This window comes from Thermobia domestica, chromosome 6, assembly GCF_964235325.1.
Source record: "Thermobia domestica chromosome 6, izTheDome1.hap1.1, whole genome shotgun sequence".
NCBI lineage: Eukaryota > Metazoa > Arthropoda > Insecta > Zygentoma > Lepismatidae > Thermobia > Thermobia domestica.
The window spans coordinates 251,421,152-251,439,439 of NC_137459.1; the positions used below are offsets into that span (position 1 = coordinate 251,421,152).

Genomic DNA, 18,288 nt, shown 5'->3' on the forward strand with positions numbered 1-18,288 from the left:
TCTGGTTGTGGCACTTCAGTTACACCGTGAACTTGCGTGAGCACAGAGTGAAAATGGGACCTCCACTGACTGTCATAAGGGCGTATATGCTGTACGAGTTCAAACTGGGGTCAAACGCCGTTGCGGCGAGGCGAAAGACATGCCAGGCCTTTGGTGAGGGTGTCGTGACTACACGGACAGTGCAACTGTGGTTTAACGGACGAAGACGCAACACGTGCCGGAAGACCAACACTTGTGCAAAATGAAGATCTTCAGGCAGCAATTGGGGCGAACAGTAGCCAGACATATGAGGAACTGGAACTACAATTCAGTGTGAGTGGTAAAAACACACGGCGCACCTCCATCAACTTTGAAAGCACTACAATTTGGGTCAATGAGTCCCATATGATTTTACTCCGGGCCAGAATTCAACGCGAGCAGACACGTGAGTTTCTTTGCTGTCTCGTCTGAGGAAGGAGTCATTTCTGGACAGTGTTGACATGTGATGAGAAGTGGGCCCTGTATGAAGCTCCACGGCACCGTCATCATTGGTTAGCATCCCATGAACCGGTTCCAGCACTGCAGCAAAAGGTTCTCCTATGTGTTTGGTGGACTGCTCGCAGCATCGTGCATCGGGAACTGCTACCAGCTGGTCAGAGCATCAGTGCAACTGTGTATTGTCAGCAGTTGAGCCATATTCAAGAAAAACTCAAAACTCTGGAGCCGGCACTTTCGAATCGCAAATGGGTCCTCCTGTTACAGGACAACGCTAAGCCCCATGTGGTTAGGATGACCCGGGACAGCATTCTCTGCCTTTGATGGAAAAATATTGCATCCCCATACTCCCCAAACATTGCACCCTCTGATTATCACCTGTTCCGGTTCTTGGATAATCACTTTAGAGAATACCAGTTCAAATCCCTCTTGGAGGTGCAAAATGCACTTGATACTTTCTTCGCTTCACGGCCCACCAAGTTCTACCGCGATGGAATCCATGGCCTTCCAGGACGTTGGTAGAAGATCGTCGATGCTGATGGGGACTATTTTTGATCTTCAGGTACGTCTTAGGTGACATATCGATGTTCGGAAGTGGTGAGTGAAAAGCGACAGAACTTTCTTGGTTACCTTTATACCTGAAGTACTGACAACCCTGCTGTAGTCGTTTCCGTTCTTTTCCTAAACTAAATTTTAGTCTAGATATTAGTTCTAGCTGTCTATTGCAAAGATAATAATAATAGTGATAATTCAGAAATTCGCGTTCATTCATTCAAAAGTTCTCGGGGAATAATGGACGGATGTGCTTACTAACATTACAGTCTTGTAAGGTCCAATAGTGTGATCTTAATATCAGTAGCGAGAAAGCAAATGGAAAGAATTCGGATATGAGCTACATTTTAGTTACTATCCCGTCATTTAGCTGGTGGGGCTGAGAGTTGGCGGCGATTTCAACTCGAAACCTCGTGATTAGAAATAAGAAAGCTAACTACTACCTACACCCTTCCTGAAAATGTTATTTTACAAAAACATTTGAAAGTATTAGTAACTTGTTACATGTTTGTAGAACATATCTTTTCCTTTTAAGTATGAAAATGTTGAGTGGAATCAGAGAATACTTTTAAGCCCAAATTTTCAGAAACACTATAATATGGTTTTGGCGTTACGTTACGGCGTGATTGTACATTTGGTTTCATGTAGGTCTTGTTAAAAAATGAACACAAATACTAGTGTATCAGTTAAAAGTACGTTTTGAAAGGAATTTGTACATTTAGAGTTACTGATGTTTACCTTAGAAAAACTATATAAAATCTAAATAAAATTGAACTTTAGATTATCATTGGGCTGATTGTATGTTTTATTTTCTTAACATAAAGATGTATTTTGATAAACGGTAATATATGTTTAAATATAATAACAATAAGATTTTTTCTTTCTGAAAATCAATCCGCTGGAACCTGAGAGCATGAGATAAAATAAGAGATTATTTCAGCTGTTGATATCATTGTTGTTTTTATTCTCTCCTTTTTAGGATGTGTTGAGTTTTGGGTTAAGATGAGTTTGGAACATTGTATGACGTCTGGCAACGTAAGATGTGAAGATTTTAATTATAAAGGATGAATTTTTCAATGTTTCAGGTAAATTTACTAAAAGGTCTTCCAAAAAACGTGGTGAGTGAGACATGCACAGCAGGAGCGGGCTCACTTGTTTTAGAGTTTGGTATATTGAGTCGCCTTCTAGATGATCCTGTTTATGAAGGATTTGCTCGTCGGGCAAATAGAGCTCTTTGGAACTCAAGAGCCAAGACCACTGGGCTCTTAGGTAGGTATCACTTAGTAGCACAAAAGTTAGGATTTTGTAAAAATTTACAAGGCAGAATGGAATATGCCGTTTCTTCTTAATTTTTCCAATCGGGACTCTGAGTGGCTGTTAATAGCAAATTGCTCACCTCTGGTGTGAATGGCCGTGGTTCGATCCCATGCCAAGTAAATTTGTAGTAGACAGTAATGTGTGTGGGGGGTGGGGTTCTTCCATCAATTCTATTATCATTCACTTTTACTTATCATCCGTTTCCGTTAGTCCATAGCGGGGGAGGGGTCAATCAATTTCTAATCACCCAATTTAGATTAAAAAGTAGCTGACAAAATTTATTATTTTGTAATTTCTTGTACACGAAATTGTACTACTTTTAAAGAGTTGAAAACAGACTCATTATTATTATTATTATTTTATTTATTTATTTATTTATTTATTTTACATGTTGAATTTTCTTCGAAGCTGTCATTGTTTACAGATGCATGAGCCTATTTTGCAGTTTACGAAGATTTGCGGTAAACTTTGTAGATGCCTTATTTTTGAAGATGTTGATTTCAAACAAAAACTATTTGAAAGAATTAAATGTATATGTCCAGTAGACACTTAAACTTACTACATTAAAAATTTTCATAATAAAAATTTTGAACCCAAAATGGCGGACGTCCGCGTGACATACTCCCAAAAGTGTCCCCTGGTCCTAATGTGTATCACCTTTCTCACATTTAATGATATTACGTCCGTGTGGATTTTAAAAAGGGTGGTAAGGGACTTCTTATTGAGTATTACCGGCATATATCGGCCGTAAGCCCATCACGTATGAGGAATGACGTCCCTCACCTAACACACTATTCGGTTAAGGGAAGGAAGGAAGGAAGCGGCCTGGGACCTGTATGGTAGACACCATCACGACATTGCCTGGTGTGAATGAGGAAAGCCGAAGATAAACCTCAGTCAGAATTGCTAGCCTGAAAAAACTGTTACACTTTTCGACCTTGTATCCCCACCGGGATCTTGGGACATTGAACTTAAAAGATTTGCGACTAAGTAACTCTGTGCATGATAGTGTAGAGGGGCAACTGAATTGAATTCAATTAAATAGTGTACATTCCCGCGTTTATACGCAAAAGAAACTATATTAAAAATGAATTAATTCTTTTGAAGTTAATGGAGTGGTAAAGGCAAGAAAGAGAGAGTACGATCAGAAGAACCACGCATTCGCTATATGTACATCACAAAGTTCATGTAAACCAATGTATGATCAAGCTCAATATCATCTGTCGCAGAAGTAAATATTCTACCATCTAGATTTACAATAATAGTGAAGTAGTAAATAGAATGTATCTTGAAAGTATTGTAACAAAAATAAATATCTGTGAAGTTTTTTACGAGAATCTGAAGAATAATTCAGTTGTATTAAATACTGATTTCCAATATTTTATTCATTGTTATAATGTGATCATTGTAGTGATATATAATTATATGTAATCATAACACTAAAAGGAGAAAAAAAAACATAACTTAAAGTGAACTCTTAAGAGAGTGTGAGGAGTTCGGGTTATGGCACAGGTGAGTGTTAACGATACTTTTTAAAACCATGTCATGGAATTTTATGTTTGTTTGAACACTCGCACGTGATTCCGATTTTTTTCATGCACAGTTTCACTGTTTGTTTTTTTATGTGTGGCAAGAAAACGAAAGAAATAGATGCTACAGTTTGTATAAACATTGGATCAGACAATAACTTTTAACTCAGTACTAGTCTGTTCAATGGAGATCGGTATTTGAATATATACTTGAAGTAGTATTTAACATATTCGAAAATAAAGTAAGTATATATAGGAAAGATTGAACAAAATGTAAAAACTTGGTCAGCAGTGTCTAATTTACATGTATTTATTATTCTTTTTGAAATGTCACCAACTGCGACCTTTCTGCGTTTCTTCAACTGTTACTAGCCACCGTACCTGTACTTTATTGTGTCGTTATGTTGATATATCATCATTCTGACAACTGTCCGATTTCCCAAAAAGGCAATTTGTTGCTGTGTTTGCGACTTGAAGTCGAAAAGAACTACTTTGTCTAGCTTCATAAGAGTATACGATTTTAGTATAGAGAGCATCCACCATGAAACCAAGTAGTTACAGTACAGTATTACGATTATATAGGACTGTTACCTCTAATAAAAATTTCTTCAATGTTGCTACAAAAGAGAATGTTGACCTTAATCTACATGTAGAGTCAGCAAAAAAAGAAAATAGTGTATTTTGTATACACTCTGCACATAAAAATACGATATTTTCATTTGTTAAAGACTACAAAGTGCAGATTGGAGGACTGTTGTTGCCAGCCGTTTTGCAACCCAGGGGAATTAGAAACAATACAGAATTGATTCCAAGAACACGAAATCCAAACCGTCAATCAATGGAAATATGATCGGGTGAATGAAGCTTTGCATAATTATTTCCATCTGCAGAACGTATTTTCGTGTGGAAGATACCAGAAAAAGCATACAATTCATGCATTTCTTTCAACAATGATTGTTAAAGGAGCTCTTTGCTGGTTTGTGTTGGTCATATCGTAGTTTTCTGTAGGTCTCCTTACTACCTTGATAGGAATCATGAGATAATTTTAAGGCTACCATGGCCATTCAGTGACTCATTTTCCAAGATAATAACGCCAGAACTCGCACAACTGTAAATGTGCAATCTTTGTTCAGTGATATGAAATGTTGATATTACATACTTTCCCACAACCACTAGAGTAATTGTAATCCATTTTTGAAACAAAGTGTAAAATCCCGTTAATATCCTCCATTGTCTCTTAAACTAAAGCAGTTTCTGCATGAACAATGGTACATTGGTTTGCTAACGAAATCCCTCGTTGGTAACTAGTTAGGAATCTCGTCTTTTGTGCAGGAGATACTGATTCGATACTCAGTGGGAGTATATGTGGTCTGTCCATGTTTCATACAGCCTTGGTGCTGGAAAAGAATGTTTAAAAAACAAATCCATTAACCACATTTTGCGATTTGTATTCAGGATCCATACTGTTTTGAACGTAAAAATCTCATACCCTATTAGGTAACTAATCTTTCACTCAATTTAACACAGTTTTGTTAAACCGTTGAGTATGGGTTGTTAGAAATTACTTTTCATTGAAATAAATAAGGCGTCGAATAATATTAAAGTTTCAATGATGTGACACAACTTACAATGAATGTTTAATAGGAAATTATTGAGTCTTTGTTCGATTTGTACTAGGACTTGAATCTAAGTTTGTCAAATTTCGGTTCAATTAAACTCGTGAGCAATTTTGGAGTATTTGAATTAAGAATTTTATAATCTCTGCTTAGAAAATAGGAAATAACAGCAAACGTAGACGATGCAGAAAACTAACCTTTCCAGATAAAACGATCTTGACTGTTTGTAACAGTTAGCAGGAATTTCATATGATCAATTTTTCTTCTTAATTTACTTTCACATCCTGCATATATGTAAGCTGATGGGAGATCTTTTCTACTGAAAATTGAACCTAGAACTATATTCATCAAATGCAGTTTTTCACTCAAATTTTGTGCACCTTCGGTTTAACTACAGATCAACTACTATTTCTCTTGTAAAACTGTTTCCAGCATTCAAGCTTATTGTACAAAATGTATGTTTTATATTAGTTATTTATTTCTGATGAAAAGAAATAAATAACTAATATAAAAATTCTATGAATAAGTTAGTCTTTCAGACACCTGATCAGGGCCTCGTAGGAAACTAGTTTTGTCAGCGGAATGTGAAAGAAGTATCAAGTTTGTATAAATATTACAGTTGAAATATGCTCTTTCCGTACAACATCTAAACTTTTCTCGTTCTATTATTCATACTTTCTTTCACTGAATGCCTCAAAGCAGCGTGGTCGACATGTAAGGATAAATATCGTACTTGTTTTGTTGAAGTTAAAACAGTTTTACTAATGTGGTTTTCTTTAGTTAAACAAACTGATATAAACACAGTTCAAACTGATATATCCCTTCAACACCTACCATAAATCAAACATGGTAACACGAGAATCCAACGTTAATTATTTACTTTTTAGGTTTACTGGCAGATAGAATGCAGTTATATCTTCAAACACTCAACTTAGATTCTATATCAAAGATCTCACTATTGAATATATATTGTTAGAGATTTCTGTCATTGTTTCTATGAAAACATGAGCATTCACATAATTTACTTAATGCTTATAAAATTTACAGATCTCTGTCGTAGCTACATGCCCAGATATGCTTCGGCACGGGTTCGGTTGCTGGTGGGACCTCATGCTTTTTGGATACATTTTTAAGCTTTGAGTTCATGTCTCTTATAGCCTTGGTGCTGAAAAGAAACGTTAAACTTCAAACCAACAACAAAAACTTACATAATTTCTCTTTGTGTTGCAGGTAATGTAATAGATGTTCAATCAGGGAAATGGAAAGGTACATTGAGTGGTTTAGGTGCAGGATTAGACTCATTTTATGAATATTTATTGAAAGCCTACATTATGTTTGGTGAAGAAGAAGATTACAAAATGTTCAGTGAATCATATCAAGTGATAAAACAATATTTGAGAAGAGGGTAAGTTGACATTATCGAGTCGTTTATGATATGTAATTTATTAGCACCAAATTGCAGAGTGCAAAATCAGGGGGAGGAGGAAGTGGCTAAAGTTACACGATTGTCAGAAGTTTACAAATTAATAACACCAATTCATACGCAATTAATATGTATTTCATATACAATTAATGGGTAAACTATTAATTGTTAGCGATATCCCTGCTCTTTCATAGTTTAATGATTATGGATGTTCAAATATGTAAATTCTCTTATGTTGAAACATTCCAGAGATATTTTTTTACACTCCCCTCCCCCTTCCTTGACCGTTATGTTTTCGCACTCTGCCTAATTGTGCAGTTATGTGGTAGTTGCTAGTACAGTGTTAAGTAGGAAAGTAATACCTAGGTATTTAATTTTATTAAATGTAGTTAGGAAACAAACTAATGAAACTAGGCATCATGTGGAAACTATACCGATTGTAGGGAATTTAGTGATGATGTAGTCATTTTGTAATCAAGAAGCACCAATTTCGTTTCTGTTTGGACAATCCAGGGCCGGCTTAAGGGGGGGCTTAGGGAGGCTATAGCCCCGGGCCTCCAGGTGGACAGGGGCCTCCACTCTGATCAAAATCTCAACTGGCTATCTAAAAAGAATCATGAAGATACAACCATCATCATAAAATAAAATATGACTAAAAATATGAAACACATTCTCTTTCCTACTGTACTTTCACAGAAATGTATTAGGTGAAGTCAGCAGGAGCCACACATTTTTTTCTATCCCCGGGCCTCCAGATGGGTTAATCCAGCCCTGTGACGATCTATATATTAGTTTACTTTTGCTATACTGGGCTGATGGTACAGATGTGTTCAAATTATTAGACTCACGCTCGTAAAATGCAAAATTGATGTAAGAGTCATAATTTCAGAGTTCTCGAACATTTAATTTAATGGTTAAACCACCAATATAGGATCCTTTATTTGTTTACTGTACAGTTGAAGTGGTGATATCACCGTTGAACAGCAGATGGTATTAGTGAGGGGGGGGGGGGGGATTCTGAAAGTGGTGTTTCAGTTGTAGATAGCTATTGTGGTTCCTATCAACAAGTTACAGTCTGAAGTATTGTGGTTGCTGTCGTAAGAAGTTAACGACATTCAAAGCGTTCAACAGTTCGAATGAGCCAGTTTAAAATGATCGTGACGTGTTTCGTGTATCAATCTTTTATTCTATGTAGTCCTGTAATTGCAGCATGATGGGAAAAGCAAAAGACTTTTCTCCGCGTAAAATGGAAGTTAACAAAACACTTCTGGTGAAAATAAGATATACACGGCAATGCATTGCTAGTAGAGTTGGGATAGAACAAAAATCTGTGAGTAGAATATCTGTTGAAATGAACAAGAGCCAAAATAGGGTTGGGAAGTGTGGGCGAAAACCAAAGCTATCGCTAAGAGGTATCAGAAAAAAGATTGGCTTTGGGAAACAGAAGTGTAACTTCTAATAGACTTAAGCATAAAAATGGCTGAGTATGGCGCAAATATTTGGCCTGAAAATGTTCGAAGGATTCTTTGTGCCGAGGGAATAAAAGCACACGGTCAAGAAAGAAAACAAAAATTAGATTCTACTCCAATCATGGCAAAGAAGCGCCTCGAATGGGCATGAGGCCTAGAATATTGGACTGCTGACGATTGGAGAATAGTGTGTTTCAGTGATGAATCATGTATCTTTGTGTCTGGTGAGTGTTTACAATATGTGCGACGTTGACCTTGGAGTAATTCAAGTTGGAATGTCTTTAATAAACCGCGAAGCGTCCTACTTCAGTCATGGTCTGGAGTGTGATCTCTGGCTTCGGGCCTGGAAGATTGTATATAGTAGAGAGGACAATGAAACACGACCAATACCTACAAGTTTTTCAAGAAGAACTGCTTTCCCAGACTGCACTCTGGGTTGATGACGAACAATTCATCTTGATGCATGATGGAGTCCCATGCCACCGGGCCAAAGCTGCGACAAAATTCTTCGAGGACAGCAAAATTAGTATTCTTCCGTGGCCAGGCACTAGTCCTGATATGAACTCGAAAACTTTTGGAGCTTCATGAAAGAAAAGCTAGAGAAAAAGCCCATTAGAACCAAACTTCAATTGATAAAGGAGATCAACAACTTGTGGTATCACGATGCTGACTTGAAGGCAAAATGTGCTAAACTCGTACATAGGATGCCACAAAGGATAAAAGACTTAATAAAGAATAAGGAATTTCATAAGAAATATTAACCTTTGTGTGAGAGAATTTTTTTGTAAGTATTCCATTACATATTTTGTTTCCAATTTGGATGTACAAACTTTATAGTAATTATATTTGAATGTTACGTACGCATTTGTTTTATTGATATTGAAAAGCATATGTCACACCCACTAGAAATTAGGACAGAGTTACAAGGTAGTAATTTGGACTAAGTTCAAACGTATTTTCTCACGTAATATTGTAAGAACAGTAAAATATTCAGAAATTGCATGTTGAGTCTAATAATTTGAACACGTCTGCAGTTTACATGTTAGGAGTTTAAGCATACTGTTCGATAGATCAATGAACCGACTAGACATCAACCAGTAAACTTGAGATAAGCTGAGGCCTTAAGGCAGCGTTTCCCAACCGGTGTGCCGCGAATGGGCCGCAGGTGTGCCGCGGGGAAATCGAAACAAAATTGTTAATTCTATAGCAACTAAATCGCAAGACAGAAAAAATGTATATTTGTATTTCACATTACTATAAACCTCTACATTGGAAAAAATACTGTAATAAGTAGTACATTATTGTACAGGGTGATTATAATTAAAGTTCCACTTTCAAAATGCTGTAGAAAACGAACCACTGGTCAGAATGACTTCAAATTTGAACTGAATATACTTAAAGAAAGGGGAAACGGTATGGCATAAGAAAAAAAAGTTCCAATTTTTGTTTTAAGTCTACTGGAGGAGATCGCCCACGCCTTGAGTATGTCGTTTGTGGAGAACAATTGTCCAATGAAACAATGGTACCAAGGAAATTAAAACTTCATTTTCATATTAAGCAAGCCAATTTAAAAGATAAACTGTTGGAGTATTTTAAAAGAATCTTGTCTCAAGAAGCCCAGCAAATCAAAATTTTCACAAAACAAGTTAGTAAATCTGATAAAGCACAAGAAGCGAGCTATGCTGTGGGTGAAATAGTGGCTAACACGATAAATATATATAACAGGTGACAGTAATTTTACCTGCATGTTCCGAAATTATAAAAATAATGTTTGCAAAAAATATCGAAAAACAAGTAAAGAAAATTGCTATGTCAAACAATACTATTAGTGCACGCATTCAAGACATGTCTAAAAATAATGAATCTCAAACTATAGGATTAGTCCATCAGGTTGAGTTCTTTTTTCTATGAAGTTGGATGAGTCAACTGACGTCACAAATCAAGCACAGTTAACAGCATTTGTCAGATTGATTCATGATAAAAGCATTATTGAACAGTTTTTATTTTGTAAAGCGCTCTCCCAAACAACTAAGGGACAAGATATATTTGATTTAGTAAGTGATTATTTTGATGCAGCAGGTTTGTCATGGAAATCTTTGAAAAAATTTGCACAGATGGCACTCCCTCTATGACAGATTCTGTAAAGTGATTTTTGGCATTAGCAAAGCAAAAGAATACAGAAATAATATTTACATATTGTTTTCTCCATAGAGAAGCACTTGTTTCATATTCTCTTGTCCCTGAACTTGCAGAAGTATTAAATCAAATGGTAAAAATGGTTAATTACATAAAAGCAAAGCCTCTTAAAACAAGGCTATTTTCAGATCTATGTTCTGCAATGGATTCTGAATGCATTCAGTTGGTTAATCACACAGAAGTGAAGTGGTTGTCTCGTGGTGACGTATTGCCAAGATTTTATGCACTTAACAACTTCTCCTATTCTTTCTGTCAGAAGAAGGTAAATATGCCGATTTCCTTACAGATGATTCTTAGTGCAATAAAGTTGCTTTTCTTGCCGACCGTTGAATGCGCTGAGCAAAAGCGTGCAGGGAAATAACGAAAATATCCTAACCTTAAATGACAAAATTTGCTCATTTAGGGAGAAACTCTCACTTTGGGAAGACAGAATAAGAAAACAAATATGACAAGTTTGAGCTTACAAAGTGCTGGAAAATTGACATAATCCTCTCAACATTCATTTCAGACATTGTCTTTTGTGTGTACCAGTGTTGAGAAGTTTTCCTACTTATCAGTTGAAACGTATGACTGGATGAGGGACCCCTTTGCGCCTTCTGTACTACAGTCTGCAGAATTAAATGTGTAGGAAGAAAGTGAATTGGTCGACGTGAGGAATGAGCGGGGTTTGAAGCTCCAGGACTCACAACAAGACATGGCATCATTTTGGATTTCTCTCGACGAGAATATCCAGCTATTTGTACAAAGGCTTTGAAAGTTCTCATTTTCATTTCTACATCCTACTGAAGCAGGATTTTCTGCAATGAACACAATCAAGTGTAAGAACATAAGTGATGACTGTGAACTCCGGAACATGATATGAGGGTGTGTTTATCAACTATCTGTCCACAATTGAAAAAGATTATGAAAGAACATCAAGCTCAAGTTGCACATTAATTTTGCTTCTTGCAGCAACTTGTTTCACTTATTTTTGAAAAATTGTAACCTACATATATTATTAAATAATTGTAACCTTCAATAGATATTAATGAAAAATTGTTGCATTACTAATATTATTGAACAATTCTAACCTTCATATAATATTTAAAAATTGTAACGTATATTAACCATGTTAATAAATTATAAGTTTCGTATTCTTTTACTTTTCCGTACATTTCTAATGTTGAAAAAAGTATTTGTTATCATTGTTATGATCACTATCGCTTCTTTATTGTTGCAGACTATTTCGTAAATTGAAATTTTAAAATATCATTCAATCCTTTCGACGACGCAAATACTCACTACCTACATTTGTGTTTTGAAAGTACAAGAGATTTGGTGGTTCCTTTGTTATTTAGTCATCTTCCTTCTTAGTGAAAGGTGGGCTACAATTTTCGAAAAAGAAAGTGTATTTTCAAAACCTGAGTCCTATATTTCAATGCAATTGTTTTTTTATTTTTAAATTAGAACGGAAAACAAGCATATTGATTTATCACGGGGGAAAACCAGTGATCGACCTTTCTTCTCTCTGAGATCAATAATCACAGAAAAAAATACGGTATTATATATTTACATATAATAAATAATAATATCTATAAGTGTGCCGCGAGAATTCAAGTTGCACCCGTAGTGTGCCGGAAGTTGAAAAAGGTTGGGAAACGCTGCCTTAAGGCGTAGAAATAGAAATAAGCTACTGAAATAATGTTGCAACACTAAAGTTACTGCGTCGTATGTTATATTAAATGCGTCTTTAGTTACCCATAACTAGTGAATAGTACACCAGCATCTGTTGTACTAGGTTTTATTGTGTAGGTGTGTGGGCAAGGGAGGGGGCAGAAGTAATAAAAGTGAAAATTAAATTGTTTCGAATGCAGTAGTATCGTAATATCCGGAGATTGTGTGAAAATTTAATAATTATTTTGCCATTTTTCATGAGAAAGGTAAATTAGTAACAAAGCTTTCATAGGAAATTTGTAGGTGATTTTTCAGCCGTTCTAAGCGGATGCCATTAATATCTGTGCCTTCGTGACGTAAGAGTCCGGTTTCTGTTGCGAATAAGAATTGTTAGATGAATTGAATGTTAGGTGTCAGAGAGTGGTTAAGTGGAATAAGTACAGATGGTGATCAGAAAAATGGAAACACCTGAACGAAATTGCAACTTACCAGCTTAATACGGTGTCGGGCCACCTTTCGCCTGGAGGCATAGAGGTCGTGAATGGTAGCAAATGGAATTTTACACCATACCTCGTGCAGGGCATCGGCCAGTTCTGTGAGAGAGGACGGAGGTGGAAATCGTCGCTGGAGTCGTGTTTCCAAGACGGACCACAGATGTTCAATTATGTTGAGATCTGGGGATTGGGCGGGCCAGGGGAGGTGTTGAACTTCATCCCGATGTTCCTCAAACCACGCTGCAACAACGTCAGCTTTGTGAATGGGTGCATTATCATCCTGGAAGATGGCGTCATTGTCTGGGAACAACATCTTGACCATAGGATGGAAGTGGTCTCCTAAAATTGCGACGTAATCGTTGGCAGTGATTCGTCCGCTAAGTGTGACCACAGGACCCAATGAAAACCATAATATGGCGGCCCACAGCATCACCGAGCCGCCGCCATGTTTCACAGTTGGGCGGAGACACTGCAGATCATAAGCTTCTTTGGGCGCTCTCCACACATAAACACGGCCCGTGGTTGGGAATAGGGTGAAGGATGACTCATCCGACCATATCACACGTTTCCAGTCCTCAACGGATCAAGTTGCATGGTCGCGCCACCATTTGCGGCGTGCGAAAGCGTTATGGTCCCTGATGAGCGGTTTGGCCCGTGCAATACGACCCCGTAAGTTCATGTCATGTAATTCGCGGCGGACTGTGATTGTCGAAATAGGATGGGAGAGGTGCTGGTTGAGTTCCTCCGTCACTTGCTCCGCAGTGGCACGACGGTTCTGCGTGACAATGCGCTTTAATACCCGGCGTGACCTGTTACTCATGATTTTCTTCCGCCCACTGTTCCGCTTCCCCAATGTGGTTTTTTCGTGTGTTGTGTAGGCCGTCATCACCTTCGACACTGTCCCACGCTACATACCTAACACAGTAGCCACTGCCGTCACACTCACTCCACATAACCGCGCACCAACAATTTGCCCTCTTTGAAAATCTGAGAGGTCTCCCATTTTAAAGTACTTCCGTCTGCTGCAGCCACTGGACACTTCTGTTCCACTGCGCCTGACGTAGTATGGAGACCGACCTAACACACCACCACCAGCGGTCCGGCGCTGCGGGCGCCACGACACCACTTCCAACCCATACATCTGACGTGTTGCCAACTACAGGTGTTTCCATTTTTCTGATCACCATCTGTATCTGTTTAATGTATTAAGATTATATGTATACAGTGATTTTGAAATTCAGTGAAACGGTTCCAAGACTACATGACTACTATCAAAAGTAACATCCCTTCAGTTAGAACGCACACTTACTTACGTTACAAAGCGTTGGAAGTTCGATCCTCGATCATGTGGGATTCCTTATTTTCTAGTTTCCTCCCACTTGATCATTTCACTAATTATGTGACCATTGCTCACTGACGTTTATTTCTCATACCTAACAGAGCAGAACCGTAGAACATTATGCTAAAGAAGATTTCACGTATTTTTTTTAATGTAGGAGGAAGCATTGTAATGATGGAGTAGGAGATCATCCATTATATGTCAACGTAGACATGATGAGTGGAGCAATACAGACCTCTTGGATCGATTCATTGCAAGCTTCGTTTGCGGGCGTCCAGGTAAATGAGATTGCAAGTTTTTCTTTTCTCTTATTCTAAACTTTATGAGTGTTTCTTTAAACCTTATTTTTTCCTTTCGAGCATAAAGTTTTTACTTAAATATCATGCGTGCACGAAATATATATTAACAGAAATATTAAATGACCTGTTTGCTCAGAGATGATTTTACAATAAGAGCCGTAGGTACTAATTCGAAATATTGAACTTCTGGAATACCCGATATTTGTGGTGATTATTCTGTTCTTACATCCGACACTTAGTTTTTTTAAATAGAGCTGCAGCAGTTTAGCGATAGAGCGCTCATTCTGGTACTCACAGGGTTCCTGATTCAATCTAAAACATACGAGTTCGTAATCGACAACACCATATTCTGATTTTTTGGGGTTTTCGACTGCGCTATTCAATACTCTTTATCCTACTGATTTCAGTTGCAGTTATCGTCTGTGTTCATTACCCTACAAGCAAGAAAAAGGAACGTTAAAATAAATAATTCAATTAATTTCTCATAAGTTTATTGTCTTGCGTGAATAGTTACGGTTGGGAGATGTAGGAAACTAGCCACTGGTTTCACTGACAATTGTTACTCCTAATGTATTGTAAGGTCTTTTTACTAAGAGAATCGCTTACTTCACTAATGTCTATTATTGCTGATCCTAATGAGATATCGCAATTGGTCTTTCAAATTTTATAGTCTTTAGTTAAATAACCGTTAACAATGCTGAGGAAACTGGCATTAACTTCGAGAGTGAGTGGCTCTTCTGGGAAACAGGCTGGGTGGCCTAGTGGTTAATGCATCGGCACGGTTTGCCGAAGGTCCCGCCGAGGGTTCGATTCCCGGTCCAGTCAATCATCTTTTCACTCTTTGTACTTCTAAAAACTATTTGATATTCTTCTTAAACAGTTAATGCCAGTTTCCTCAGCATTGTTAACGGTTATTTAATTAAAGACTATAAAATTTGAAAGATCAATTGTGATATCTCATTAGGATCAGCAATAATAGACATTAGTGAAGTAAGCGATTCTCTTAGTTAAAAGTCCTTACAACAAATTAGGAGTAACAATTGTCAGTGAAACCAGTGGCTAGTTTCCTACATCTCCCAACCATAACTATTCAATCAGACCACGTGGGTTGTACTACAAACCCCTGCTATGCTTGGACAATCACTATATATATATATATATATATATATATATATATATATATATATATATATATATTGGGCACCTTATGACGCTTGTGATTTAATATAGATATTAATGAAAGAGGATACACCGATTTTTTAACACACCATATCCTCTATAGATGTGAATTCAATAACGTGCAAAGAGTGAAAAAGTTACTGACGCTTCCTAGAAGAGCCACTCACTCTCAAAATCGGTCCCAGGAGTGTTTACGTAGAACGACCACTCCGGGACCACAATTCTACCAAATTTCAAGTTTCTTTTCCTTTTTCTACTATCTAAAAGATAAGATTTTGTATCCCAAGAAAACGCCATTTAAATAACATGAGAATTTCCCTTCATCCTCCTTTAGACCCATTTAAAAACTAAAAATATTGAGTTTTGGCAATTTTCCTGTGGGTTAGTCCCGGAAGGCTACAACCATGCCAAATTTCATCATTCTAATCCTGCCGAAAATACCTAAACATTTTGGGTTGTAGAAAATATTCCATATAGATAACATGGGAAAGATTTTTCAGCTCCTCATAAAACCACCCTACACTTAAGAATTTTCATTTTTGATGATTTACTTAGGGAAAGCTAACGAAAACGTACAAGCATACCGGATGTCAAGTGTTTATTCCAATTCTAAGTAACTAAAATATGAGATTATAGGTAAAAAAATAAAATAAAATAAAATAAAAATAAAAATTAATAAAAAAATGACCCATTTAAATAACATTGTGAATTTCTTCATCTTCCCTTTAGACCCCTAAAAATTAAAAATGTTCACTTTTTGGCAATTTTCCTCTCGGTTAGCTCCGAAAAGCTATAATCATGCCAAATTTAAACTTTCCACGTCAACGGGAAGTACCCCTTTAATTTGTCAGTTCGTGTAGTTTTATATATAGTTAGGATATACCAGCAAACGAATAATTGCTAAAACAAAACAAAACAAAAACAAAAACAAAAAAAAATGAAAGTCGTAAGATATGGTGCACGATCACCTTGGCTCTTTTTCATGTTTATCGTAGTAATGAAAGAGAGGTTAGAAAGTGATAAGTAGCCTTTTCTTGCTAATTTCTTTTAATAGGCGCCAATAAATTTCCAGACTTGGGACGTGACAAAATCTGCGACTAATTTTAAAAGGAAAAAGTAGACATCATCTTATTACATTTTCAGAACTTTTCAAAATATTAGAAACTAAGAGTAACACATAGTAATCTATATATATAAAATTGAAAATCACTGTTTGTGACTAAATCTCCTGCACCGTCCGACTGATCTCGATCAAATTTTTAACATGGATGAGGTTCCAGGCTGGGCTGGTTTTAGGCTATTCACTTTGATGGTAGAACTGAGGGGAGGAGGTGTTAAAAAAATAAATAAAACTTAATAACTCCTGAACCACTCGACCGATCTTGATCAAATTTTCAACATAGATGAGGTTTAGGCCTGGAATCGTTTTTATGATTTAAATTTGACAGAGCAACGTAGGGGAGAAGAAGGAGGGGGAGATATATAAAAATCAATTTGTATAAGACTGAAAGTGACTATATTTTTTAACTTAATAACTTTTGAACTATATGACCGATCTCAATCAAATTTTCCAGATACATGAGGTTTGAATCTGGAAACATTTTTGTAATTTCATTTTAACGGTAGATCCTAGGGGAGGGGGGGAGGACGTATAAATAAAAACTAATAAAACCTAAAAACTTTTGAACCACCCGACCGATTTCAATGAAATTTTCAACATACATGAGTTTAGGGTCAGGGATTACTTTAGGCTATTCACTTTAACGATGCAACGTTGAGGAAGGGGAGGGGGGGGGAGGAGAAATTTAAAAATGATAAAAATGACTGGTATTATTGTTGAATCTATAGTTTTTGGGGTCGATGAGAGAGAGTGACACTTCTGATGCTGTTTCAATCCAAATCCAGCCCTGATAGTTGGGGTGGGGGAGGCTACAACATAGAGGAGGGGATAAACATTTTAAAATGATCGAAAAGAATAATATTAGTGTCGAATCCGTAGTTTTAGTAGTAGCTGGGATTAAAAGTGACAATTCTGGTGCCGTGTGCCGAAACACGGAGGAGGGTGAATTATATATACCGTAGGGGGAGGAAGGGGGAGAGAAATTTAAAAATAATCAAAAACCAGCGACATTAGTGTTGAATCCGTAGGTTTCGGGGTCGATGAGAGAAACTGTGACACTTCTGATGCTGTTTCAATCTAAGTTCAGTCCTGAGAGTTGGGGAGGGTACAACGGAGGGGAGGGGGATAAACATTTAAAAATGATTGAAAATGACTAATATTAGTGTCGAACCCATAGTTTTAAGGGTAGCTGAGATTAACAGTGACAATTCTGATGCCGTGTGCCGCAGCACGGAGGAGGGGAGGGGGAGCTATATATAATAATAATCGAAAATGACCAATATTAGTGTCTAATCCATAGTTTTCGGGATCATTCAGATGAACGGTGACATTTCCGATCCGGTTTAAATCCAAAATCAGTCCCACCACTTGGGAGAGGGGAGAAAGAGATATAAAAATGATCGAAAATGGCCACTATCAGTGTCGAATTTATAGTTTTCTGGGTCGCTTAGATGAACGGTAACACTTTCGATGCCATGGCCCGCAACATGGGGGAAATACATCTCTCTCTCTCTTTCTCTCTCTCTCTCTCTCTCTCTCTCTATATATATATATATATATATATATACAGAGAGAGATAGAAAGAAAGAAAGAAAAAAAATGATCAATATCAGTGTGGAATTCATGGT

The 18,288-nt window shown here is 37.0% G+C and overlaps 1 protein-coding gene across 1 annotated transcript in view; it reads left to right on the forward strand.

Annotated features, from left to right (window-relative positions):
• LOC145688477 (ER degradation-enhancing alpha-mannosidase-like protein 1) overlaps positions 1–18,288 on the forward strand; it is a 90,669-nt gene that overhangs the window by 46,797 nt on the left and 25,584 nt on the right. The window contains exons 4-6 of the mRNA XM_081762762.1: positions 2,112–2,295; positions 6,719–6,893; positions 14,220–14,340. Coding sequence (XP_081618888.1) covers positions 2,112–2,295; positions 6,719–6,893; positions 14,220–14,340 — 480 coding nt within the window. The remainder of the gene's footprint in view (positions 1–2,111; positions 2,296–6,718; positions 6,894–14,219; positions 14,341–18,288) is intronic.